A 25951-nucleotide genomic window follows, 5' to 3' on the forward strand; every position below is an offset into this window, starting at 1 on the left:
GCTGACAGCTTGGAGCCTGGAGGCTGCTTCGGATTCTGTGTCTCCCTCTCTCTCTCTGCCCACCCCCCTCAAAATCAATAAACATAATAATAAAAAATTTTTTTTTAAAGTACCGACTCTCTTAGCAAAACAACAGCCAAAAGACCAACCACTCTTAGCCAAAGACCAACCACTATGTTGTGGAACATATTCTAGAACTGCCTTATCATATTTTGCTGAAAGATGTTCCAAAAAGGAGACGAAGTGGTTATTGCACGTTTGCAGGCTACGTACACAACAAAGACACTGGACACAGTATCTCCTGGCTCCCTGGATCACAAAGGGAAAACCACCCACGGCTGCCACCACCTTGCAGAGACGGTCATCCGGGTACAACAGAGGCGAGGATGTGACAAATTGCTGTGCTCTGAGATTGGAAGTATTCCTTGGAGGGAAATGTACAGTTTCAAGTCCCAGGAAGAAGAGAGAGTGGTTTTCATGAAATAGGTGTGTGGATGCCGATAGGAATCCCCAGATGCCAACTGCATTGTTCCACGGGAACATCTGTCGATCCAAGATTTGGGGATAAACTTTCTCAAGTGACTGTAGGAAGCAGTGTACACACACACCAGTGTTAGAAATAAGCAAACGCAGCAACTGTTCCCAATTAGAATTGGAATTCAGAGCTCTTGAGTAGGTTTTTATTTCATTTATTTTTTTATGTTTATGTATTTTTGAGAGCGAGAGTGAGAGAGCACAAACGGGGGGAGGGGCAGAGAGAGAGGGAGACAGAGAATCCGAAGCAGGCTGAAGGCTCGGAGCTGTCAGCACAAAGCCCGACGCAGGGCTCGAACCCATGGACAGCAAGATCATGACCTGAGCAGAAGTCGGACGCTTAACCGACCGAACCACCCAGGGCAGCCTGGTTGGCTCAGAGGGTGGAGCGAGTGACTCTTGACCTCAGGGTTGTGAGTTGGAGCCCCACATTGGGTGCAGAGATTACTTTTTTTAAAAGTCTTTAAAATTTTTGAAAAATGAACATAAAATCTATTGGGCAAGAGCAGAAGCCACCAGTTAAGAGCCTCTGATTTGCTGGCTCTTGACATTTTGGTGGCTGTCATTTGAGGCCAAGCCTTTCTTTTGTCATTGGTTCCAAAAGAAATCCTCGTCTTTACTGATGAGTAGAAAGGAGGCAACATGATGGATGTACTTTCAACTTAAAATATTAATGAAGGGGTGCCTGGTTGGCTCAGTTGGTTAGTCTGACTCTTGGTTTCGGCTCAGGTCATGATCTCATGGTTTATGAGTTCAAGCCCCACACTGGGCTCTGTGCTGACAGCTGGGAGCCTGCTTGGGATTCTCTCTCTCGGTCCCTCCCCTGTTCATTCTCTATCTCTCTCTCTCTCTCAAAAATAAATATATAGGGGCGCCTGGGTGGCTCAGTCGGTTAAGCGGCCGACTTCGGCTCAGGTCATGATCTCGCGGTCCATGAGTTCGAGCCCCGCCTCGGGCTCTGTGCTGACAGCTCAGAGCCTGGAGCCTGTTTCGGATTCTGTGTCTCCCTCTCTCTGCCCCTCCCCTGTTCATGCTCTCTGTCTCTCTCTGTCTCAAAAATAAATAAACGTTAAAAAAAATTAAAAAAAATAAATATATAAACATTTTCTAAAAAGGATATTAATAGAGACTGTCGGAGACTGTGTTTCAGAATTCAGTCTTACTTTTCAGAGCTGTGAACTGTAGGGGACCCGTACACGTGGCGTTGCTTATTCCTCAGAATTGCAAAGCCACCTGTGGCCCATTGGGTGGATCTCCATGGCCCTCCAGAGAGCAGAATCCCGCACCAAAGGTTCATGGGGCGTGCGCAGGGATGCTTGTATCCGGGAGCAAATCTACGTCTCCAAACAGCCTCCCTGGGCCTCTCTGGGGGAGTCCTTGGGCCTGGCTTTCAAAGACCCATATAAAGCCCATGTAAGATCCAAGACTTGGGTAAGTCTATACTGCTTCTGGGTCCTGGATGGTTGTGGCTGTGGAAACAACTTGAAATTCCTTGTCGTGACTCTCCTAATCCTTGTGTATTTCTTTTTCTGCATTTCCTTCTATGCGAGGCAGAGAGGTGGGGCGGGGGGGAAGATGAAGAAGAGTGAGAGGGAAAGAGGACGGGGGCTGAGAAGGGAAGGGGACCTTATGACAAGGAAGAGGAGGGGCGCCTGGGTGGTTCAGTCAGTTGAGCATCCGACTTCAGCTCGGGTCATGATCTCGTTGCCCATGGGTTCGAGCCCTGCGTCAAGCTCTGTGCTGATGGCTCAGAGCCTGGAGCCTGCTTCGGATTCTGTGTCTTCCTCTCTCTCTGCCCCTCCCCCACTCATGCTCTGTCTCTCTCTCTGTCAAAAAAAATAAACATTTAAAAAAAATTTAAGGAAGAGGAGGAGAGAAGGAGGAGTCTGGGGATGCTGGAGAAAAAGAGGGGGAGGAGAAGGAGGAGGGACGAGCAGTGGTTGGGGCTCTAAAATCCTGAGGATGAGCTGGTCAACCAGCAGTCCCTGAGAGGAGGAACATGGTCCTGCACGTGGTGTTTTTGCTGCTCTGGGTCTGCTGGCTTCACAGTGTGTTTGGTCAAGACTATGAAGGTGAGTAGCAATGTTCCAGCATCGGGGTGGACATTTAAAAACCAAGTCTTGGGGCGCCTGGGGGGCTCAGTCGGTTGGGCGCCCAACTGGCTCAGGTCATGATCTCACAGTTTGTGGGTTCGAGCCCCACATCGGGCTCTGTGCTGACAGCTCAGAGCCTAGAGCCTACTTCCAATTCTGTCTCTCCCTCTCTCTCTGACCCTCCCCTGCTCATGCTCTGTCTCTCTCTCTCTCTCTCAAAAATAAATAAGCGTTAAAATATTTTAAGTGCCTTATTAGCGTCTTTGAAAATGGAACTGAGTTTTGGCAAGTCTGTTTTAACCCTTTACCAAAATCCTGTGGCCTTCGACAGTTGTAAATAACACAATAAGAAACTTCATTATGGATGCATTTCTTACACATTTCATGGGGGTTACACGTAGTTGTGAAACAATTTTTTTTTTGTTTTTGCAAAATGGCAAAAAAAAAAAATGATGGTGTTGCATGTCCTATTTGTAAGTATTCTTCAGGACATCTTTGCCCTGAAACATAAATCAAATGCAGCATGGATAAATATTTTTTTAGAACAAGATGTCCTCAGTGTGACCATGACCACTGCTTTCTTTTCTTTCTTTTTTTTAATGTTTTTATTTATTTTTGAGAGAATGAGACACAGAGCGAGCAGGGGAGGTGCAGAGAGAGAAATAGAGAGAGGGAGACACAGAATCCAAAGCAAGGCTCCAGGCTCCGAGCTGTCAACACAGAGCCCGACGTGGAGTTCCAACGCACGAACCTCGAGATCATGACCTGAGCCAAAGTCAGATGCTCAACAGACTGAGCCACCTCGGGGGGCCCCCACCACCTCTTTCTTATCTGTTAGAATGTTCGTTTTATGCTGCTGGGAAAATAACACTTTTGTCTCAGAAGTGGATTCTTTCATGAGATATCACTTTTGTGGGTACATGAGAAAAAGAAAACATGAGCACAAGAAGCTGGCTAAGACGGTCCTAAAATTTCTCCCCTTTCGGTGCCGGGCCTCCTGAATTACCAACATCACATTTTCCCACTGTCTGGATGCCGTCCAGAGTCTGGGTGATTGTAACACTTCTCAGAAGAATGCGCGTAAGAATGAAGACCCACCGGTTCTGGGCACCTTAGCTGGTCTTTCCATTTAACGTGGTGCTAAGTCTACTTCTGAGACTTTGGAAATGTTTACTCACACTGTCCATCTCCCTTTGCAAGTATCTGTTTCCCGGAGGCTAGGAGGGCCCTGTGGTTGTCTCTAGGGGTTTCTTTTGAGCCCCTGACACGCAGGCTACAAGTGTTGACGCTGTCCTTTGGCTACTGTCATAGGCACAATAACCCACATTGGCTACTGTGGGCACAATGACCACGTCCCCACGGCAACCCGGCCTGCGGACAAGATGCCATCGGAAATAAGGGGCACTCTGATTCCAGAGACGAACCAGGAAAAGCGTGCGTTTTAGCATCTTAGAAAGAATGAGATGGGTGGTTCGGATCCCGCCAGGCACACGGGATGGTGCAGACATTAAGTGGCAGGAGTGCCTCCATTCATGCTCCTGGCTAGTGGGAAGACAGGAGACAGATGAGCCCTACGAGCATACCCCTCCCCCCACTCCCCGCATGCCCCTCATGAGAACGGAGATGTGATTGACCTGGCGAGGCTTCACAGAGGGCTTGGTTGAGTGACCTTATTCCAGGACTAGAAATTTGCCATGCACGAAGTGTAATTTCCCCGCGGATACAAGCTGTTGGGGTGCACTCAGGGATTAGGTGACACTGGGGTCCCTTTGGGGAGGACGGCACAGAGCCTGATGCAGGGCTCGAACCCACGGAACCGTGAGACCATGGCCTGAGCCGAAACCAAGAGTGGGAGGCTCAACCGACTGAGCCACCCAGGCGCCCCTTAGCAAAGGTTTGCACTAAAATACTAATCTTGCATTGCAAGAGCCTTTATTATTTTATCGGGGTGAGGTGGAAAGATAGTCGGGCGCTCCTGGAGGCCCCCTACTGGCTGAAGGCTGAGCACCCTCCCACCCTCCTGTATTCCACCTCCCTCCTGCAAGGGGCTCCAAAGTCCCCCTCGCCGCCACCCCCTCCCCCCGCCCCCCCCCCCCCCCCCCCCCCCCCGCCACCACCACTTGCCCTCTCTGGCTCCAGCCTGAGTTTCATCTGTGACCTCAGACAAGGTTCTGAGCCTCGGCTGCTCTGGAACAGGAGGAGAATGATTCTTATTGCCCCCAACACTCCAGGGATGCCACCCGGAATGGGCAAGGTTGAGAAGGGGGTTGCCTGGGGTGCCTGGGTGGCTCAGTCGGTTAACCTTCCAGCCTCAGCTCAGGTCATGATCTCATGGCTGGTGGGTTCCAGTCCCGAGTCCCGCGCGTCGGGCTCTGTACTGATGGCTCAGAGCCCAGAGCCCGCTTTGGATTCTATGTCTCCCTCTCTCTCTCTGCCCCTCCCCCACTTGTGCTCTGCCTCTCTCTGTCTCTCAAAAAATAAACGTTAAAAAAAAAAGAAATGAGATCGCGAGATCACATGGCCATTCTATTTTTAATTTTTTGAGCAACCTCCCTACTGTTTTCCATTTTCCATAGCAGCTGCACTATTTTACATTCCCAGCACGAGTTCTCCATAATTCTTTGCTGTTATGATTAGATCAGGTTTTCTTTTAAAAATCTTTAACCTGTTGTATTATGGAAACGTTCCCACAGACTCAAAAGAATTGTCAATGTCCTCTCCCCCGTGGAGGGCAGACAGAATTTCTAGTGTTAAGCCGAATGGTGTGCTGGGTGCTTGATGTGCATAATACATATGGTCCTCATAACAAGCCCATGAGGTAGGTACAATTAGCGCCCTCATTTTATAGAAGAGAATCTGAGGCACAGAGGGGTTGAGTCGTGTCCCCAGAGCCACACAGCTAGCTGGGGACAACTGAGCTAGAGATTCTGAGAAAGCATATTTCTTTAGCCACATCTCTTCACTGTCAATTTATATTCTGAATGTGTCCTCCAACTGGAATCCTTCCTGGTGATAGGTGTGAAAAAGTAAGTCATCTCGCATCGCCTTCTTTATGCCATGTTTCCTGCTCCCAGAAAAAAAAAAAAAAGTTTCATGTTTTATACAGGTTGCCAGTTCAACGGTTACAGGCAAAAACACATCCATTGAGATCCTGTCTCTGTTCCGATCTTAGAAAAGAGCGGTTGAAGATCTGCGAACAACAGACAATCCGTTTATGATGAAATGCCCTAGCACTTTCTGTGAGATTTCTTGTAATTTCAATACTTGCCCGATACCAGAGTCTCCTAAACTGGAATTCTGGAGCAGTTGCTAGTGGATATAAGTTCTCTATTGTTTGTGAAAATTAATTGCAAACTTGAACCTCATCAGGGAGAAAATAATAACGATTATCGTAAGGAAAGAAATCCTTTCTGCAATGAAAGAGTTGCCTTATGGTACATGCTTGCTATGTGCCATGTACTGTGCAGAGCCCGGATGTATGTTTTTATTCAACATTCATAACAAACCTGTGACTTTGACCTGCAAAGACCTTTCCTTAACAGATGCTAAAACTAATTTGATCTTATTCTAAAAGCCAAGGACAGATCAGTAAATGTTTGCTTCCATTGGTACCTTTCAGATAGTACTAAAAAGAAATAGAATAAAACAAAACAGAAAAGAAGAGTGAAGGTGTAAAACATGTTTTCCCTCCTATATTGTGGTTTATTTTTGTAGGAAGGTATGGAAAAAGTAAGTCATTTATTTTTGCCTACTTATTTTCTTAATTTTTATTTTATTTATTTTTGAGAAAGAGAGAGAGAGAGAGAGAGGGAGAATCCCAAACAGGCTGCACGCTATCAGTGCAGAGCCCAACTCGGGGCTCAAATCTACAAACGGTAAGATCATGACCTGAGCCAAAATCAAGAGTTGGATGCTCAACTGACTGAGCCACCCAGGCACCCCTGATTCTTTGTTTGTTTTAGAGACTGTTTTTGTTGTTCCTGTTCATTAACACTATTTGGAAAATACAGTTAAAGCAAAAGGAAAAATTTTAAATCACCCACAATAAGGGGCGCCTGAGTGGCTCAGTTGATTGAACGTCTGAATTCAGCTCAGGTCATGATCTCACAGTCCATGAGTTCAGCACCCCCATCGGGCTCTGTGCTGACAGCTCAGAGCCTGGAGCCTGCTTCCGATTCTGTGTCTCCCTCTCTCTGCCCCTCCCCGACTCATGCTCTGTCTCTCTGTCTCTCTCTCTGAAAAATAAACATTTTTTAAAAATGTTTTTTAAATCACCCACAATGACACTACTGAAAATAAGCATCACTGAAATTTTGATGCCTCTCCTTCAAAATATTATCCTTACTGGGATATAATTCAGTAAAATATTTGTGTTTTATTTTAAAGGTTAATCTAGTGAAATAAATATTTGTTTACAATTGTGTCTTTCAGATGACAATCTACCAGCTATAGGTGAGTTGATCAAAATTCTTTTATTAGAGTTTCTTTTGAAATTTGGCAATAAAATGTAAAGTCGTTGAATATTATGCTTCTTCTCCTGGTGAGAAACTATATTTTTCATGAAAAACTACTATTTTATGTTTTTATATATAAGATAAAGTATGGGGCACCTGAGTGGCTCAGTCAGTTAAGGGTCCAACTCTTGATCTCAGCTCAGGCCTTGATCTCAAGGTTGTGAGTCTGAGCCCTGTGCTGGGATTTGTGCTGGGCATGAAGCCTACCAAAAAAAAAAAAAAAAAAAAAAAAAGATATAGTACAATGTATGTTAAAAAATAGTTGAGGAGGAGTACCTTAGTGGCTCAGTCAATTAAGCATCTAACTCTTGATTTCCACTCAGGTCATGATCCCACAGTTCATGGGATGGAGCCCCACCTTGCATCAGGCTCTGTGCTGGTGGCTCAGAGCCTGTTACTGGCCCAGAGCCAACTTGGGATTCTGTCTCTCCTCTCTCCCTGTGCCCCTCTCTCTCAAAAAACACATAAATAAACTTAAAAAAAATTGTTAAGGAAATGGGCTGAGATGGAGCCTGCTTAAGATTCTCTCTCCCTCTGCCCTTCTCTCTCGCTCGCATGCTTTCTCTCTCTCTCTAAAATAAATGAAATGAAAAAAACCTGTTGTAATAGTTAAGGAAAAAGAAGAGGAAAGCAATTATAATATTATTGTTAATTTTACTGTTTATATTTTTGAGTTTTCATCCCATACAATTTCATAATGTGATTTCCTTTTTTGGAAAAATGGAGTCTTAAAGGATGTAATGAAATAGAGAATGCCTTTTGTCACCTAAAGATGAAGTACAAATGTTTTCTTATCTATTTCTATGCTCATCTTTGTTAATGCTTGCATGGTATTATAAAGTTTTATTTTATTTTATTTTATTTTATTTTATTTTATTTTATTTTGTTTTGTTTTATTTTATTTTATTTTATTTTATTTTATTTTATTTTATTTTATTTTATTTTATATTTTTTAAGTAGGCTTCATGCTCAGCATGGAGCCCAATACAGGGCTTGAACTCAAGACCCTGAGATCAAGACCTGAGCTGAGAACAAGTGTCAGACACTTAACTGACTGAACCACCCAGGTGCCCCTAAAGTTGTATTTTATTTTTAAATTCCCTTAGTGATTGGTACTTTTGGATTAATTTCTATTTGTGGAGCTATTATCAACCATGATGAAATAAACATTCTTTTGGGCTTTTTTTAAGTCTTATTTATTCATTTTGAGAGAGAGAGAGAATGAGCAGGGGAAGGGCAGAGAGAGAGAGAGAGAGAGAGAGAATCCCAAGCAGGCTTCATGCTGTCAGCACAGAGCCCAGTGTGGGGCTCAATCCCATGAAACATGAGATCATGACCAGAGCAGAAATCAAGAGTCAGACGCTTAACTGAGTGAGCCACCCAGGTGCCCCTGAAATGGACATTCTTAACCTCAATGTCATTCCCCCTGTCCAAAGCTCAGATGTGCCTATTGTGACCAGTACTAGTGAACATTGTGGGGATGATGGAATCTAACACATGTGACATTGCAAAAAGGAAATAATATATAAACCAGAGAAAATAACAAGTACAATTATTTTATATGAATGTGTACTTTATAGGAATGCCTAGGAAAACTAGGAAAGATTACTAGCTTCAAGAAGAGAGTGGCTGGATATAAGATAGATATACAGTAGTAAGTTGTTTTTCTCTATACTGGTGAGAATAAACTAGACACTGGTGGGAAAGGAAGTCATTCTATTTTACATCAATGACCAAAAGCACTTTGGAGTTATATCAGCAAGAAATCTCCAGGACTTAAAGTAAATGATGAAATCACATTGAAGAACACAAAGCGAGTTGTAAATAATAGAAGAATCATGCCATGTTTTTGACTGGAAAGCATAAGAATTGGGAAATAAATGTCAGCTTCAAATTTTCTTTTTCAGACACTATAACTCACTTTCCGGAAGTCAAAGGTATGTTGATCAGAAGATTTTTGCAATGAAAGTTCATTTCCTTATAATTTTATAAAAACAGGGAAAGCAGTGGGGTTTTTCCTGATAACATTTCTTTTTTCTCTTTTCATAAAATTTGATATAAGCAATTTGTAAACAGAAACAAAAACAAGAAATAGAGTCACCCCGAACTTTACTGGCATCTTACTGGCACTACTCTTTAATTTCTGCCAATATAACAGAAAATACCCGATTTTAAGATTCACAGAGGATGGGGCGCCTGGGTGGCTTGGTCGGTTAAGTGTCCGACTTCGGCTCAGGTCATGATCTCGCGGTCCATGAGTTCGAGCCCCGCGTCGGGCTCTGTGCTGACAGCTCAGAGCCTGGAGCCTGTTTCGGATTCTGTGTCTCCCTCTCTCTGTCCCTCCCCTGTTCATGCTCTGTCTCTCTCTGTCTCAAAAATAAATAAACGTTAAAAAAAATTAAAAAAAAAAGATTCACAGAGGAAAAATGCCCAATAGTAATGAGGAATATTATACACAGAAAAGTGCTAGAGAAACATCTTGTATTATCAGATATTTAAACAAACCACAATTATTGCCATATAAATAGCATGGTGTCAGCCTAGAATGCATCAAATAATAAGCAATCTTTTCTGATGCTCCCTGGCTTCATATTTTTTTCTTGTTACCCTGGACCATCTATTTTATTTTTTTAATCTGTTATTTATTTATTTATTTATTTAAGTGTGGGCGGGAGCACATGGGAGAAGGGCAGAGGGACAGAGAGAGAGAGAGAGAGAGAGAGAGAGAGAATCTCAAGCAGGCTCCACGCTTAGTACAGAGCCTGACACGGGGCTCAATCCCATGACCCTGGGATCATGACCTAAGCCAAAATCAAGAGTCAGACACTCAACTGACTGAGCCATCGAGGCACACCAACTGCACCATCTGTTTTAAAGGAAGACAGGAATCATCTGTTTTAAAGTCAAGTGTTTTAAAATTGTATAAATGCCTCCTGCTAATGAAAATCCGGGTAAAAGAGCACATTGGTAGGAAAGATGAGTCGCTATTGCCTTTTGAGAAAACAACTCCCAGCAGTGTTAACAATTCATGTGTGCTTTAACCTAATAATCTTGCTTTGGGGAGTCCATTCTGTAGAAACAGATGCTTCAATATGTAAGGATTTACATATATGAATGCTTGCCTCAGCTTCATATGCAGAGGATAAACAATCTGAATAAGGGAAATATTGAATAAATTTGGCAAAATCCGTATCACAGACTCTGAATTGGCATTAGAAAGGAGCTAGAGCTACAAAGCTTTAAAAGGATACGTTGGATAACATTTTTGGCTTGAATCAATGGATGGATAGAGAATGACTGTCATTCATAAGGGCAAATATAAGCAAGCAAGAAAGATAGCGAGTTCAATTCTAGATAAAGTTCTGGAAGCTGTCTTAAATGGAGGCCAGGAGTTCTAAAAATAAGGGGGGGAGAGGATATGTTGAAAAGGATTTTTGTGATATGCTGAGTTAGAAACTCAGGTTATGGGGACATCTGTGGCTCAGTCAGTTGAGCATCCGACTCTTGATTTCAGGTCAGGTCATGATCTCACGGTTTGTGAGTTCGAGTCCCGTATTGGGCTCTGTCTGCACTGAGGGTGCAGAGACTGCTTCAGATTCTCTGTCTCCCTCTCTCTCTGCCCCTCCTCTACTCGTGCATGTGCTCTCTCTCTCTCTCAAAATAAATTATGGATATAAAGTGTGACTCATTTGGGGAGGGAGCAAAAAATCTGAGCATGTGTACCCCTACATATATATTATGTATAGTTATATATATGTTGGATGGATGGATGGACGGATGGAGATATATATATATATATATATGCAGAAAAATCCATATGTACATGCAGAAAAGTGTGGATAGAGATAAACCAGGCTATATACAGTGTGTGTGTGTGTGTGTGTGTGTGTGCGCACGCACGTATGTGAGAAGGTAAAGAAAAAAGACAGAGGGGAAATTGTTTAACAGACAGGTCTCAAATTTATGTTTCTAACCTTAGTATAGACTTCTGGAACTAGGGTCAAATGCTAAGCAAACCACCAACAGTGTCTATACCGTGGAGAAAAGTGGGACACGGGGTAGGGGTTTCAACAGCTCTGCTACTACGTGACCCACCAGAACCTCAGGCAGGGGCTCTGATTCTGGTGCAAGCAAGGGAGGATGAAAGTAATTTTGTAACATATCAACTAACACTCCCAGAGAGGGACGAAGGATCTTTGTTTTCTCTAGATGGCAAGTGCGTCTTTCCATTCCAGTACAGAGGTGGGATATTCTATGACTGCATCAAGTTCAAGGCAAAACACAAGTGGTGCTCCCTAACTAAGACGTACCAAGGACAGTGGAAGTATTGCTCTGAAGAAGGTGAGTACCTTGCCTCTGCACACCTCAGGGCAGTGATCTTCTGTCGCCAGGGCTGAAGTCCGGGGAGACCCGCCAGAGGGTCCTGAGAAGGGAATCCACAGTCAATTACATTGCGAAAATAAGGTTTGTGCAGATCTCTGGCAGTGTGGAAGTCACAAGGCCCCCAAGACGTATGATGAGGGCTTCACCCACGTTACCCTGAAATGAAAACGTTTAGCAAAACCCCAATCCCCCACCAACATTTCAGAGTAGATGGTGCCGAGCGGAATGGTGTGTGTGGGCGCACGCGTGTGTGTGGTGGCAAAGAGGAGGTACAAAACAGAAAGATTTCTTATCCTGATTGCTTCTCTCCTCTGTAGACTTTGCAAAATGCGTGTTTCCCTTCTGGTACAGACGCCTTATCTACCGCGAATGCACTGAAGACGGGGACGCGTTTGGGAGAAAATGGTGCTCGCTGACCCAGAATTATAACAAGGACAAGGTCTGGAAATATTGTGACTGATGGAGACATTTCCTGAGAGGGGCATGAGGAGGGTCTAATCGTTCCCAGGGGAAATAAATGTCCAGTTTCTTTTGTGAAAGGAGGAGGTAGGACTCTCCTTAAAAACGTTTTCTGTTTTTGTTCTTGTTTTTTTCTGAGCTATGATCTGGCTGTAAATAGCTTGGGGTTTTGGTCGTGGATTATGGATGATGAGGTTTTTATATGGAAACTTCTATTGTAGCCTCAGCACTTTTACTTACTAACTGGGTTAAATTTGGCCTTTTTTTTGAGAGAGAGAGAGAGAGAGAAAGAGAGAATCCCAAACAGGCTCTATGTTCAGCATGACCCTGACCTGGGGCTCAATCTCACCACCCTGGGATCATGACCTGAGCCGAAATCAAGAGTCAAGGGCTCAACCGACTGAACCTCCCAGGCGCCCCTGCTTTGTCATTCTAAATCATTGTCCCTTAGAGGGAAAATAGAGGTCTTTACATTAAAAACAACACTCCGTGGGGCGCCTGGGTGGCTCGGTCGGTTAAGCGTCCGACTTCGGCTCAGGTCATGATTTCACGGTTCATAGTTTCAAGCTCATGCTCTGTCTCTCTCTCTCTCTGTCAAAAGTAAAAATAAACATTTAAAAAAATTAATAAAAACAACACTCCTTGATGAATTTTCAGATCCTTGCCTTTTCAGATACTTCTTTATAATAGGTCTTTTTGCTTCTTGCAAGTTTTTTAGGGGACATTTTTGAGATGAGCTCATTTTTTGTTTTCCTTTATCTATTCCTAGTTAAGCATTCAGGATCCTAAGAAAATGTTGAAATCCTGCCACAAAGGCAATTTGCCTCCAAGGGTCAAACGAATCACCCAGATATTCCTTATTTAGTGTGCCAAGAAAGGCAGCCGGTTGCCTTCCCAACAATTTCCTGGTCGGGCTAACGCAAATCTACATCAAACCAAATCCGTTATGCCCAGGTGCATTTAGGCTTTCATAAGCCTGAAACAGACTATTATAGCAAAAGCCTAAACAGCTCTTGGGATATGTGAACTATTTTATTTTTTTATGTTTATTTATTTTTAAAGTTTATTTATGTTTGAGAGAGAGACACACACACACAGAGCGTGAGTGGGGGAGGCAGAGAGAGAGGGAGACAGATTCCGAAGCAGGCTCCAGGCTCTGAGCTGTCGGCACAGAGCCTGACGCAGGGCTCGAACCCATGAACCATGAGATCCTGACCTGAGCCAAAGTCAGACACCTATCCAACTGAGCCCCCCAGGTGCCCCTCTGAGGAGAGTTTTTAAAGCTGTGGGTCACAGTCATCAATTCAGTGGGGCATGACCAGCACTGTTAAAAATTTTAAATGCTGCAGAATTGGAGGAAAACCGCAGAGTATATAGTATGTGTATCCAATATATCATTTCTTATAGTTTAAGCTGATTTTATAAATAGATATGGATGCCTATATACAGATACGTACACGGATAGGTCGCGGGGATGTGGTGTGTGGCCTGGGGACTGTAGTCGATGGTGTCTTAGTGCATTTTTGAAGGCTGCTGCAAGAGTGAAGAGTGAATCTTGAAAGTTCACATCGTCAGAAAAATTTTCTTTTTTGTAACTTTTTATGGTCACGGGTGGTGCCTGGACTCACTGTGGTGATCATTTTGCGGCAAACACAACGTCCAATCGTTACATTGCACAAGGTTGTATGTCAACATAACTCAATCAAAACCTATATATAGGGGCGCCTGGGGGGTTCAGTCTGTTGAGCGTCTGGCTTCAGCTCAAGTCATGATATTGCAGTCCGTGAGTTCGAGCCCCGCGTCGGGCTCTGTGCTGATGGCTTGGAGCCCGGAACCTGCTTCGGATTCTGTGTCTCCCTCTCTCTCTGCCCCACCCCCACTCATGCTCTGTGTCTCTCTGTCTCAGAAATAAATAAGCATTATTTTTTTTTTAAAAAAACCTATATATAGGGGCGCCTGGGTGGCTTGGTGGGTTAAGCATCCGACTTCGGCTCAGGTCATGATCTCACGGTCTGTGAGTTCAAGTCCTGCATCAGGCTCTGTGCTGATGGCTCAGAGCCTGGAACCTGCTTTGGATTCTGTGTCTCCCTTTCTTTCTGCCCCTCCCCTGTTCATGCTCTGTCTCTCTCTGTCTCAAAAATAAATAAACGTTAAAAAATAAATAAATAAATAAATAAATAAATAAATACCTATATATATGTATATATATATGCCAAATCATATTGTTAAATGTAATCTTACAGTAGATCACAGCACCGAGCCCCCCCCCCAAAAAAAAATACAGTTCGGAAGCACTGTCTTTTGAACCCAGAAGGCTCATTGTAATCTTTCATGAGAAATAGGAAATCTAAAAAAGAACGTTTTTGACTTGTCGTTCTAGTCTTTGAATGCTGGTAGAAAGGACTATCTTTGAAATGGGCTTACTTGTCTCGGGGGAGCAGCAGAACCCGCTGTGACTGAGCTCGGGTGGTGGCAAGCAATCCCTAAGGTGCAAAGCGATCGTGGTTATGACACCAGGTACGGGGGATTACTTACTAATCAGATCCTTGGGAGAGGTTGACCAGAGAGACCAGTGGTTGACCAGGTGGTGATAGATAAATGGATCGTAGGTTTCTCAGGAAGAAAATCAACTCGCTCGCTGTTCTTTACATGGAAGAGCTAAAAGCACCAGCCTTCTACCCAACTTCCAGGCACGAGTCGGTTCACAGCCTCAGTGTCCCTTGAATGACGAGGAAGCTGGACAACCATGAAGCCACACGCTGCTGTAACACCACGGGGATACACTCTCAGCCTTCTTGGTAGACTTCCCCAACTGGGCACACCGCTCAGTGTTCGGGAGAAAGGGAAATACACAGAACTTTCCAGGGGCTCCTGAATACCGGTTTTGAGTGCAGATTGATTTTCAAGGGCTCAGACTGACCACTGGGATCCAGTAATCCTAGTCGAAGATTCTAGAAACACGAGACAGAGTCGTGATTTAAGTTCGCTTCACTGTTGGCTCAGTGTGCTACCAAACACGCCTTGTAATGACGTCCCCAGGTCCCGGGAGAGATAGGGTTTGGGTAAATATTTTCAGAAAGGCTCACTATTCACATTGATTCCCTCACCCCTTGGACTGTCAGCCTTTGCAATAGGTGCTTTCCTCTGATAGCTACTCATCTAAAAACATCTCATTACTGGACACCCTGGTCTTGAGTAAGCAGCTACTTTGATAATGTCATTCCATGGCCCCATCTAACTGCAGAGGAAGCTGGCAAATACAGTTTGAGTTTCTCGAAAATGCTGCATTGTCACTGTCTTGCTCTGCAACTGCTTTTGAGAAGTTTGAGGCCAGTCTGATGAACCTGCTCTTCTGTTTGTCTTCCAAATGTTTCTTTTTTTTTTTTTTTAAGCAATCGCTACGACCAGCGTGGGGCTCGAACTCGCAACCCTGCGATCAAGCTCTACTGACTGAGCCACTAGGCGCTCCAGCTTGCTCTTTTAAATTATTTGATCTCGGGCACCTGGGTGGCTCAGTCATTAAGCATCTGATTTCGACTCAAGTCATGATCTCGTGGTTTGCCAGTTCGCGTCCCACATCAGGTGAGTCTGAGACCCACATTGGGTGAGCTTGAGCCCTGCTTCTCTCTCTCTCTCTCTCCCCCCCCTCTCTCTCTCACTCTCTCTGCCTCTCGCTCACTTGCACCCTCTCTCTTTCTCAAAAATAAATAAATAAATAAATGGCGCCTGGGTGGCCCAGTTGGTTGAACTTCTGTCTTCGGCTCAGGACATGATCTCAGGGTTCCTGAGTTCAAGCCCTGCATGGGTCCTGTGCTGACAGCTCGGACCCTGGAGCCTGCTTCGGATTCTGTGTGTGTGTGTGTGTGTGTGTGTGTGTGTGTGTCTTTGCCCCTCCCCCACTCACCCTCTGTCTCTCTCTTTCTCAAAAATAAATAAAAACGTTAAGGGGCACCTGGGTGGCTCAGTCAGTTGAGCGTCCGCCTCTTGATTTCCGCTTAGGTCATGATCTCGCAATCTGTGAGTTCGAGCCCCACATCTGGCTCACTGCTCTCAGTCTGTCAGCGCAGAGCCCGCTTTCGGCCCTCCGTCCCCCTCTCTCTGCCCCTCCTCCACTTGCGCTCTCCCAAAAATAAATATTTTTAAAAATAAATACATTAATTAAAACGTTAAAAAAGAAATAATAAATCATTTCATCTTTTTTGCTTTGTGTGTTCTGAGGGTATTTTCTCTACCCTGAAAGTCTAAAAACTATACGACTATACACTAGAAATCATTATTTCCAGGTAAGTTTTTCCAGGTAACTCGTGGGTCCTTTGACCATGTAGATTCCGATCTTCCTTTATTTTTGCAGGTTTTCTCTATCTATAATATCATTTTTCTTCCTTTGTTTTGTTATTTTTTTTCAGGGACAGGCATCATATATGCGGTTCCTTTCTTTCTATCACAGTCTCTATTACTCCTTTGAAATTTTTATCTTCGTTTCACCTTCCTGGATGTCCTGGCGCCTTTCTCAGATGCCCCTTCTTGAGTCTGAGTTTGAGCCTACTCTCTCCCTTGGCCAGATTTCAATTTAGTTGTCACTTTGGATACTTGTAAACTTTTTCTCCATTTCCTGCTTGAGCTCAGTATTGTTCTATTTTTCCCTATTTAAAAAAATCATTGGAGTTCCTTTTGAAATTTTTTAGATTTTTTTTAATGTTTATTTATTTTTGAGAGAGAGAGAGGGACAGAGTGTGACTGGAGGAAGGGGAGAGAGAGAGGGAGACACAGAATTCGAAGCAGGCTCCAGGCTCTGAGCTGTCAGCACAGAGCCCGATGCGGGGCTTGAACGCACAAACTGTGACATGACCTGTCTTTTTGAATTTCTGATTCAAGATGGTTTTCCTATCTCCAAATACTTGTAGCAACAGGGTTGATGGTTTCTAGGATTCATAGCTCAAGGGCTCCCTCTGCCGTCCACGTAGGGGGGGGGCAGTTTCTTTCCTGGCTGGCTTTTGGGGGGGGGAGGGCATGGGTGGGTGCTTGATGGCGGGAAGGTTTATGGTTTCTTCCACTTGGCGGGGGGGGGGGGGGGGGCGGGGGGGGTTCTGTTTTATTTTACAGTGTCCTAAAGCGTGCCACTCTTTTCTCTCATCAACATCCAGCCTCCGAAAGATTTCTCCTTTCTGCTTTACCCTTGTCTCCTACAGAAGTGATGTTTTCCACTTTGCAAAGTAGCTTTGCCTTTTCCAGAATATCACATCGTTTGGATCATACAATACGTAGCTTTTTAGGAATGGTTTCTCTCACTTAGCGACATGCATCAAAGGCTGGTTTTTATGTGGCTCACGATAGTTCATTTCCTTTTATCACTGAATAATATTCCATTGTCTGGATGCACTAGTGTATTTATCTACTGACCTACTGAAGGGCATCTTGGTTGCTCCCAAGTTTAGACAGCTATGAATAAAGTTTCTGTAAACCTCTGTGTGCAAGTTTTTGTGTTGACATCAGTTTCCAACTCATTTGGGTCATACTGGGTCATATGATAAGGGCGTGTTTAGTTCTGTAGGGGACCGCAAAGCCCCTAAAGTGGCCGTACCACTTTGCATTCCCACCAGCAATGAATGAGAGCTCCTGTCACTCCATACCTTCCCCAGCATTGACGTTGTTGGTGTTTGGATTGGGGCCATCTTCATAAGAGTGTAGTGGTGTTTCGTTGTCTTAATTTGTAATTCCCTAGTGACATGTGATATGGATCAGTTTTCCGTAAGCTTAGTTGTCGCCTGTATATCTCTCTGGTGAGATATCTGTTCAGATCTTTTGTTCATTTTTAAAATTGGGTTGTTTCGGGGCGCCTGGGTGGCTCAGTCGGTTAAGCGTCCGACTTCGGCTCAGGTCGTGATCGCACGGTCCTTGAGTTCAAGCCCCGCATCGGGCTCTGTGCTGATGGCTCAGAGCCTGGAGCCTGCTTCCGATTCTGTGTCTCCCTCTCTCTCTGACCCTCCCCCGTTCATGCTCTGTCTCTCTCTGTCTCAAAAATAAATAAACTTTAAAAAAATTTTAATAAAATAAATAAAATAAAATAAAATTGGGTTGTTTCTTTTCTTATTGCTGAGTTGTAAGAGTTCTCCGTCCAGTCTGGTTACCAGTCCATTGGCAGATGTACGGTGTCCCAGCACCATTTGTTGAAAACACTAGCTTTTCTCCATTGAGTTGCATTTGCTCCGTTGTCACAGATTCGTTGACTCTATTTCTGTGTCTATTTCTGGGCTCTATTCTGTCCCATTAATCTATCTGTCTATTATTTCATTAATATTACCCTGTCTTGATTGGCTTTATAGTAATCCTTCAAGCTGTACCCTTTGGCCAACATCTCCCCATTTTTTGCTGTCCTTCTACTCTGTTTCCGTGAGTTTAACTCTTTTAGATTCCACATGTAAGTGTGTTCATACACTTTTTTCCCATGTGCGGCTTATTTTGCTTAGCATAATGTCCTCTGGGTTGATTCACGTTGTCACAAATGGCAAGACTTCCTTTTTTTTTTTAACGTTTATTTATTATTTATTTTTGAGACAGAGAGAGAGCATGAACGGGGGAGGGTCACAGAGAGAGGGAGACACAGAATCCGAAACAGGCTCCAGGCTCTGAGCTGTCAGCACAGAGCCCGACGTGGGGCTCGAACCCACGGACCGTGAGATCATGACCTGAGCCGAAGTCGGACGCTTAACCGACCGAGCCACCCAGGCGCCCCAAGACTTCCTTTTTTAAGGATGATAATGGCCCATTATATATATGTACATTATATATAAATTTTCTTTGTCCGTTCATCCATCAATGCACACGTTGGTTGCCTCCATATTTTGGCTGTTGTGAAAAATGCTCCAATGAACATGGGGGTGCAGATATCTTTTCGGGGTGGTGACTTTATTTCCTTTAGATATACACCCAGTTGGGGCGCCTGGGTGGCTCAGTCAGTTAAGCATCTGACTTCGGCTCAGGTCATGATCTCGCGGTCTGTGGGTTCGAGCCCCGCATCAGGCTCTGTGCTGACAGCTCAGAGCCTGGAGCCTGTTTCAGATTCTGTGTCTCCCTCTCTCTCTGCCCCTCCCCCACTCATGCTCTGTCTCCCTCTGTCTCAAGAATAAATAAACATTAAAAAAAATAGATATACACCCAGAAGTAGGATTGATGGAGCATATGGCAGTTCTGTTTTTAGTTTTTTGGAAGAAACTGCATACTGTTTTCCACAATGGCTGTACCAATGGGCAAACGGCCTGAATACACATTTTTCCAAAGAAGACATACCCATACCAATGGGTATATGAAAATGTGTTTTAACATCACTAATTATGGAAATTCAAATCAAAACCACAATGAGGGGCGCCTGGGTGGCTCAGTCGGTGAGTGTCTGACTTCAGCTTGAATCATGATCTCACAGTTGGTGAGTTGGAGCCCCACATCAGGCTTGCTGCTGTCAGCGTGGAACCCTCTTCGGATCCCCCGTCTCCCTCTCTCTCTGCCCCTTCCCCGCTCACACTCTCTCTCTCAAAAATAAAAATAAACATTAAAAATGAAAAAAAAATACAATGAGATGTCATCTTACACTTGTTGGGATGCCTGTCATCAAAATGTCAAAACACAGCAAGCGCTGGTGAAGGTGTGGAGGAAACCCGACCCTCATATGTTCTTCTTGAGGAACCCACTAGGGGTCAGGCTTGAGCCCATCCTTGTTGAAGCTCTGTGTATAAAATTAAGTTCTACCTCAGGGGACATCATCAACCACATGCTTGAAGTACAGCCTGATTCCCTGAACTTAGTCGGTCCTGTCCAAAGAAGCTGTGTCACATGGTGGCTTAGAGCGCTTTGGAATCCGACAACATGGAATTTGAACTCCATCCCACATTTTTCCAGCTGTGAGACTTTCGGGGCCTTGGTTTCTCCATCCACAAATTGGGCTCATGCCATTGCTTACCTTATAGAGGCTTTGTCTGGGTTATATAATATAATAATAATTCTAAAATAAAAACTTTGTTATTATTAGCTGTAGTAACAGTTGTGGTGGTAACAGCCATGATGAAAGCAAACATATGGCACTTTCTCTGTGCTAAGGGATTGTTTTCATTGCTTTGCACATACCAACCCATGTAATCCGACACTCTTACGAATCAAGTGCAACCGTGTCTCCAATTTACACATCAGGAAAGTGCGGTGCAAAGCATCAGGGTCACAGAGCTAGCAAGTGGGACAGCCAAAAGTAGAATCGAGCCGTTGGACGTTCACCAACAGCATTTCTAACATCAGTAGTTATGAATGATGATGGTTTTGCTCCGGAGCAGAAGCGGGAATTAAACCTAGATTTACCTGACTTGAGGATTCACGGTATTTCCCACCAAATCAAATAGCTTCTGTCTAAAATAAATACCTGTATGCTTTTTCATGCAGTGTCCCCCACCTGTCGTGAACATGAGAACATTTAGGTGTGCTGACGATGCCATGTGGCCCCCACTCACGTGGCATTGCTTGCCTCAAGCAATGTGCCAGGGATGGTCACTGGACGTTGTTGTCACAACTGCCAGACATCGGCTCTCTGCTCCTCAGAAGCAGAAATACTCTCCTCTCACGAAACCCTTAGTTACCATGGCGAGCCATGGAAAAGACTTTGAGAATCACTTTCGTCTACTCTCTGCCCAGCGTGAACATCAGAAATGACTTCCCAATGACGACAAAGCAAGGCTAATAGGGTTGGCAATGACCCCCTGTCATGATTATGTGGCTTGTGCCATGTTCTGGCCTCACTGCTTTACCCACGTTATTTCCTAGAACCCTCACACCAGACCTGTGAGGGGGGCACACTGTGGTCCTCCAACAATGGCCATTGAGCACGTGCTATCTGTCAGACACTGTTTTGTTTTGCTGGAGATAAAGTGATGAACGGGAGGAAGTCACGGCTCCAGAGTCTGCAGTCTAGAGGGGAGAAAGATAATAAAGTCACGGACACACGCATTGATAGAAACGGATATGTGTGCAGACATGGGTAAGAATGCTGGAAATTGGGCCAGAGAGAGAGAAACACTGCGTAAAAGATTATATCGGGGTAAGAGGGAGACACAGAGAGTTATGGGGGTCGCTGAATTAGAGGGAGTGACTTAGAACGGCCTTTCTGGAACAGCTGACACGGAATCACGGAGACCTGAAGAAAGGGAGGGAGGGAGTCCCACCTGATGTCTTCCAGGAATGGAGTTTCCATAGACAAACACACAATGTCAATGCCTGAGATAGCATTGTGTTTGGGGTGGTGGAGAAAATAGCAGAGAGGCTGCAAGGTTTGGATGAGCGATGGGGAGCATCCAAGGGCAGACAGAGAAGGGACTTTGGCATTTTTCCTACGTGTCATGGACGTCATGGGGGATTCCCCTCACAGCAGCGACATGATCTTGCTCTAGCTACTGTGTGAAGAGAAGGAAGCAGTTCATCCTTTCTTCTTTTTTTTTAAATTTTTTTTAACTTTTTTTAATTTATTTTTGAGAGAGAGACAGAGCATGAACGGGGGAGGGGCAGAGAGAGAAGGAGACACAGAATCGGAAGCAGGCTCCAGGCTCTGAGTGGTCAGCCCAGAGCCCGACGCGGGGCTCGAACTCACGGACCGCGAGATCGTGACCTGAGCCGAAGTCGGACACTTAACTGACTGAGCCACCCAGGCGCCCCCATCTTCTTTCTCTTTAGTGCTTGCCTGCATGCCACCCCCGTTCTCTGGTTCTGTCTCGAAACTGACCACTCCCGGAGAACTACCAATTAAAGATAAGTATCAGTTGTCTACATGCAGATACGGTTGGACTTTTCCAAGAATTGAGACCTCTTTGCTTGTTATGTTGATTTTCAACATATGCCCGTGATCTCAGATTTTCCTATGGTTCAGACCAGCTGAGGCCATAATCTCATTTTGCTGAGATAAGTCAGGGTGTTATGGGCAGGGTTGTGTCCCTGCCCCCGCAAAGTTATGCATTGATGCCCTAACACCCAGTGCGACTGTATCTGGTGATAGCACCCATAAGGAGGTGATAAAGGTTAAGTGAGGTCAGAAATCTGGGACCTTATCCCAATAGGACTGGTGTCTTCATGAGAGGGGACACCAGAGATCTCTTTGTCTATATACAAGCACGAAGAAAAAGCCATGTGAGGACACGGTGAGAAGCCGGTCAGTTACAAGCCATGAAAAGAGACTTCACCCAGAAATCTAGTCAACCAGCACCTTACTCATGGACTTCTGGCCTCCAGAACTGTTGAAAAGACATTTCTGTTGTCTACACCACCCACTCCGGGGTATTTTGTTACGGCAGCCCTTGTGGGTTAACCTGCAGGGTTGCAGGAAGATTCAGGTATCTTATCTACAATTACTCAACTCTCAGAAACAACAAATTCTGAGGAGGAGTGAATACTGGGTACCCATCCTGTGCTGTGCAGCAGTGAAACCTGTCACTAATGTCCCCACCTAATAAGTGGGAAATCCAGGATTTGAAAGTTAGTCTATCCGACATGAATGCCCACACATTCTCCGCTGGGTCTAGACTAGAGCTCGGGTTGCAAGGAGACCCTCTGAATCCAAACCCGGGGCCGATTTTGCAGAAGGTAACATAGCCCCACATAACCCCCTCTCTGCTGGAATCAGCGATTTCTCTCTGCGTTTGCCTGCGTTTCACACGGAAACACTGGAATCTTAAGTCCTGCTCGGCTACGTGGTAAGTTCAGGACGTTGGTGGGTTTGGGTTTATTGTTTTTTTCTTTCCTTTTCTTTTCCTCATCTCTACCCTCCCGGCGCCATCGGCCAGATACCAACTCTGGTCCTAAAAAATATTTTATCACAGTTGGTTGAGTGCCTTGGGGCATAATGACAATTCAGTTGAGCAAGAAAGGAATAATGGGTCCCCTGTGATGTCCATGCCGGCCCTTCCAGAGGGTCAGGTGTTCTGGGTCCCGCTCGGAGAGTCCCGGACATGCCTTTAGGGGGTGGGGTGAGGGGACTCTCCAGAACATGCCTCCCGAGCACTGTACATATTGATCACCATCTGCGTGACCTCGTGAATATTCAGGAACATAACTTTCCATGACCTTCAGGAGAAGTTATCATGAGAACCAAGGGCATTTCTTAAAATGTACCCCCCAAAAAGAGAGCAACAGATCAAAGGTGCTCTCTTCCCTGATAACCAAAACCTCAAATATCTGCCACAAACGTCAGCTTATTAAATAAGAGGTATGGAGAACTGGTCTCACATTCCCATTGATTTTGTTTGCGTGCGTCCTGGATAGTGATGGTTATGGATCAGAAACAATGGTAAATAATTAACTAGAATTAAGTCAAAAAGGAAGGAAGGAAGGAAGGAAGGAAGGAAGGAAGGGGAGAAGGGAAGAAGGGAGGGAGGGAAAGGAAAGGAAAGGAAAGGGAAGGGAAGGGAAGGGAAGGAAAGGAAAGCAAAGGAAAGCAAAGGAAAGAGGAAGGAAGGAAAGAAAGGAGGGAAGGGAGGGAGGGAAAGGAAAGAAAAGGGAAGGGAAGGGAAGGAAAGGAAAGGAAAGGAAAGGAAAGGAAAGGAAAGGAAAGGAAAGCAAAGGAAAGCAAAGGAAAGCTAAGGAAAGCTAAGGAAAGAGGAAGGAAGGAAAGAAAGGAGGGAAGGGAGGGAGGGAAAGGAAAGGAAAGGAAAGGAAAGGAAAGGAAAGGGGAAGGAAGGAAAGAAAGGAGGGAAAGGAGGGAGGGAAAGAAAGGAAAGGAAAGGAAAGGAAAGGAAAGGAAAGGAAAGGAAAGGAAAGGAAGAAGGAAGAAGGAAAGGGAGAGAGGAAGGGAAGGAAAGAAGGAAGGAACTACTCACGGGGCTCTCCAATGGGAGGTAGGTAGCCCCAAGACTTCAGAGATCTGGTGTGCAAACTCAGAAAGCAAAAGTAAGTTCCAGGGTCACTCAGCTAGCAAGTGTCAGAAACAAAGCCAGTTCTGCCTTTGGACCAGGAGAGAGCAAGTGTTGAACCGTGTGGCTCTGAAGAGACCAGGCTTCTCTTCATCTAGGAGCCCTCGCTGGCTAAAAGGGCGGGGTTGAACAAGAAGGCTTCATGTCAGGCTGCCTGGAGTGAACCTGCACTCTTCCACTTGTGCCTCAGTTTCCCCAGATGTCAAGCCAGGGACAGGATTCCCACGACAAGAAGCTGTGTGAGACCCCTCCCAGCTTAGGGCCGGCCGTGTTGCTTCCTGGGGGCTGACAGGTGACCTCCTTCTCCGCAGAGAGGCCAGAGGCTGGGTTGACATCCCTCTGTTTCATCAAAATAACAAAAAGCAAAAGCCTGCGTGCCAGGGAGGTGAAACTCAACTTCCCCAGGCTCTGTGCTTTTATCAAAACTTCTTCGCCTGCCTCCAATTCCATGTCCTCGTCTCTGTTTGGAAAGGGCAGATGTGTTTCTGACCAGTAGCTGGTCCCCACGGGTCTGCTAATGGGCCGTATTTGCCTCTCTTATAAAGTGCGCTCGCCTCTCCCACGCTCCCCAGATCCCTTTCAAGATGGTGGCTGGGAAAGGCATTGCAAAGTGGGCCAAGCCCACACGTCATCGTCGTGGGGACTGGGGTTAAGATCTGACCTTCACACGTCCTGGCTGCCCACAGGTGCGACGCTTGACCTCTCTGAGCCTTACCTAGGCTAAAACTAGGCTAAACTAGGCGGCTAAAACTGGCTTTGCCCATCTCCCTGGACTTGTATTTAAAAAAACAAAAACAAAAACAAAAACAAAAATCAAGGGGATAAGTGGTACGAAATGGATATGGAAAAATCAAGCAAGCTACAGAGGAGGGGTTCCCAAACTTCAGGGGACATCTGATCACCTGAAAGGCCGGTTACAACGCAGGGTGCTGGTCCCATCTCCAGAGTTTCAGTGGGTCTTGTGTGGGGGTTAAGAATTTTTTTTTTATTTTTTTTAAGGTTTATTTATTTTTGAGAGAGAGAGAGAGAGAGAGTGAGTGTGAGCGGGGTAGGGGCAGAGAGAGAGAGGGAGTCACAGAATCTGAAGCAGGCTCCAGGATTCAATTTCTTTTTTTTTTTTTTAATTTTTTTTTTAACATTTATTTATTTTTCTGAGAGACAGAGCGTGAGCAGCAGAGGGGCAGAGACAGAAAGGGAGTCACAGAATCGGAAACAGGCTCCAGGCTCTGAGCCGTCAGCACAGAATCCCTCTCCAGGCTCGAACTGGTGAACTGTGAGATCATGACAAGTCAAGTCAGACAAGCCCAAGTCAGAAGCTTAGCAGACAGAGCCCCCCAAGGCGTCCCTAAGGATTTGCATTTCTGACTCAGGTGCAGGTGAGGGGGGTGGAGGAACCCAGTGCAGGGAGCACATTTTGGGAACGCTGCTGCAGTGCATTCTCGGATGAATGTTCCTGATGCTTCTATGCACCCTGTGATTTAGGGCGCGGGAGAGCCTGCTGTGGAACCAGTTCGTGCCCCAGGAGAGCAGCTCGCATGGGAGGAGCGGGAGCAGAGAGTATAAATCAGAGGTGTCATTTGCTGGGGGGGGGGGCAGGCTGTGTGCGGGTCACCGGCGGTGATGAAAACTCTAGCGAGCTGGCTGTCCCTGGCCGTCTGTATGAGTGCGCTGAAAGCAGGTGAGATGGCCAGGTGGGTGACGGAGGGGAGCGGGGGTCACGGCAGGAAGGGGAGACCCGGGAGGAGGCAGGTTGTGGGCCAGGAGGGGGGCGGTGAGGAGGTGAGGGAGGGGACTCACTGTTCAGCAGGTGCAAAGCTTCAATCGTGCAGGAAGGGGGCATTCTCCCTGCAGGGGGCCGTCCTGTCTTGTGCACTTAAACTTGGGTTCAGAAGGCAGATGTATTGCAGAGTGTCCTTACCACGATTTTCTTAACAACAACAACAAAAAAAGGCAGGGGCGCCTGGGTGGCTCGGTCGGTTAAGCGTCCGACTTCGGGTCAGGTCACAATCTCACGGTCCGTGAGTTTGAGCCCCGC

At 45.4% G+C, this 25951-nt stretch overlaps 1 protein-coding gene across 1 annotated transcript; it reads left to right on the forward strand.

Moving 5' to 3' along the window:
- The first annotated feature begins 2533 nt into the window (after positions 1-2533).
- On the forward strand, positions 2534-12028 carry BSPH1 (binder of sperm protein homolog 1). Its single transcript, XM_042970070.1, has 6 exons — positions 2534-2606; positions 3939-4061; positions 7059-7079; positions 9049-9078; positions 11351-11482; positions 11842-12028. Exons 1-6 carry the CDS (start codon positions 2534-2536, stop codon positions 11982-11984), a joined length of 522 nt encoding a protein of 173 aa, XP_042826004.1. The 3' UTR covers positions 11985-12028.
- The last annotated feature ends 13923 nt before the right edge of the window (positions 12029-25951 follow it).

Source organism: Panthera tigris, chromosome E2 (assembly GCF_018350195.1).
Source record: "Panthera tigris isolate Pti1 chromosome E2, P.tigris_Pti1_mat1.1, whole genome shotgun sequence".
NCBI classification, from domain to species: domain Eukaryota; kingdom Metazoa; phylum Chordata; class Mammalia; order Carnivora; family Felidae; genus Panthera; species Panthera tigris.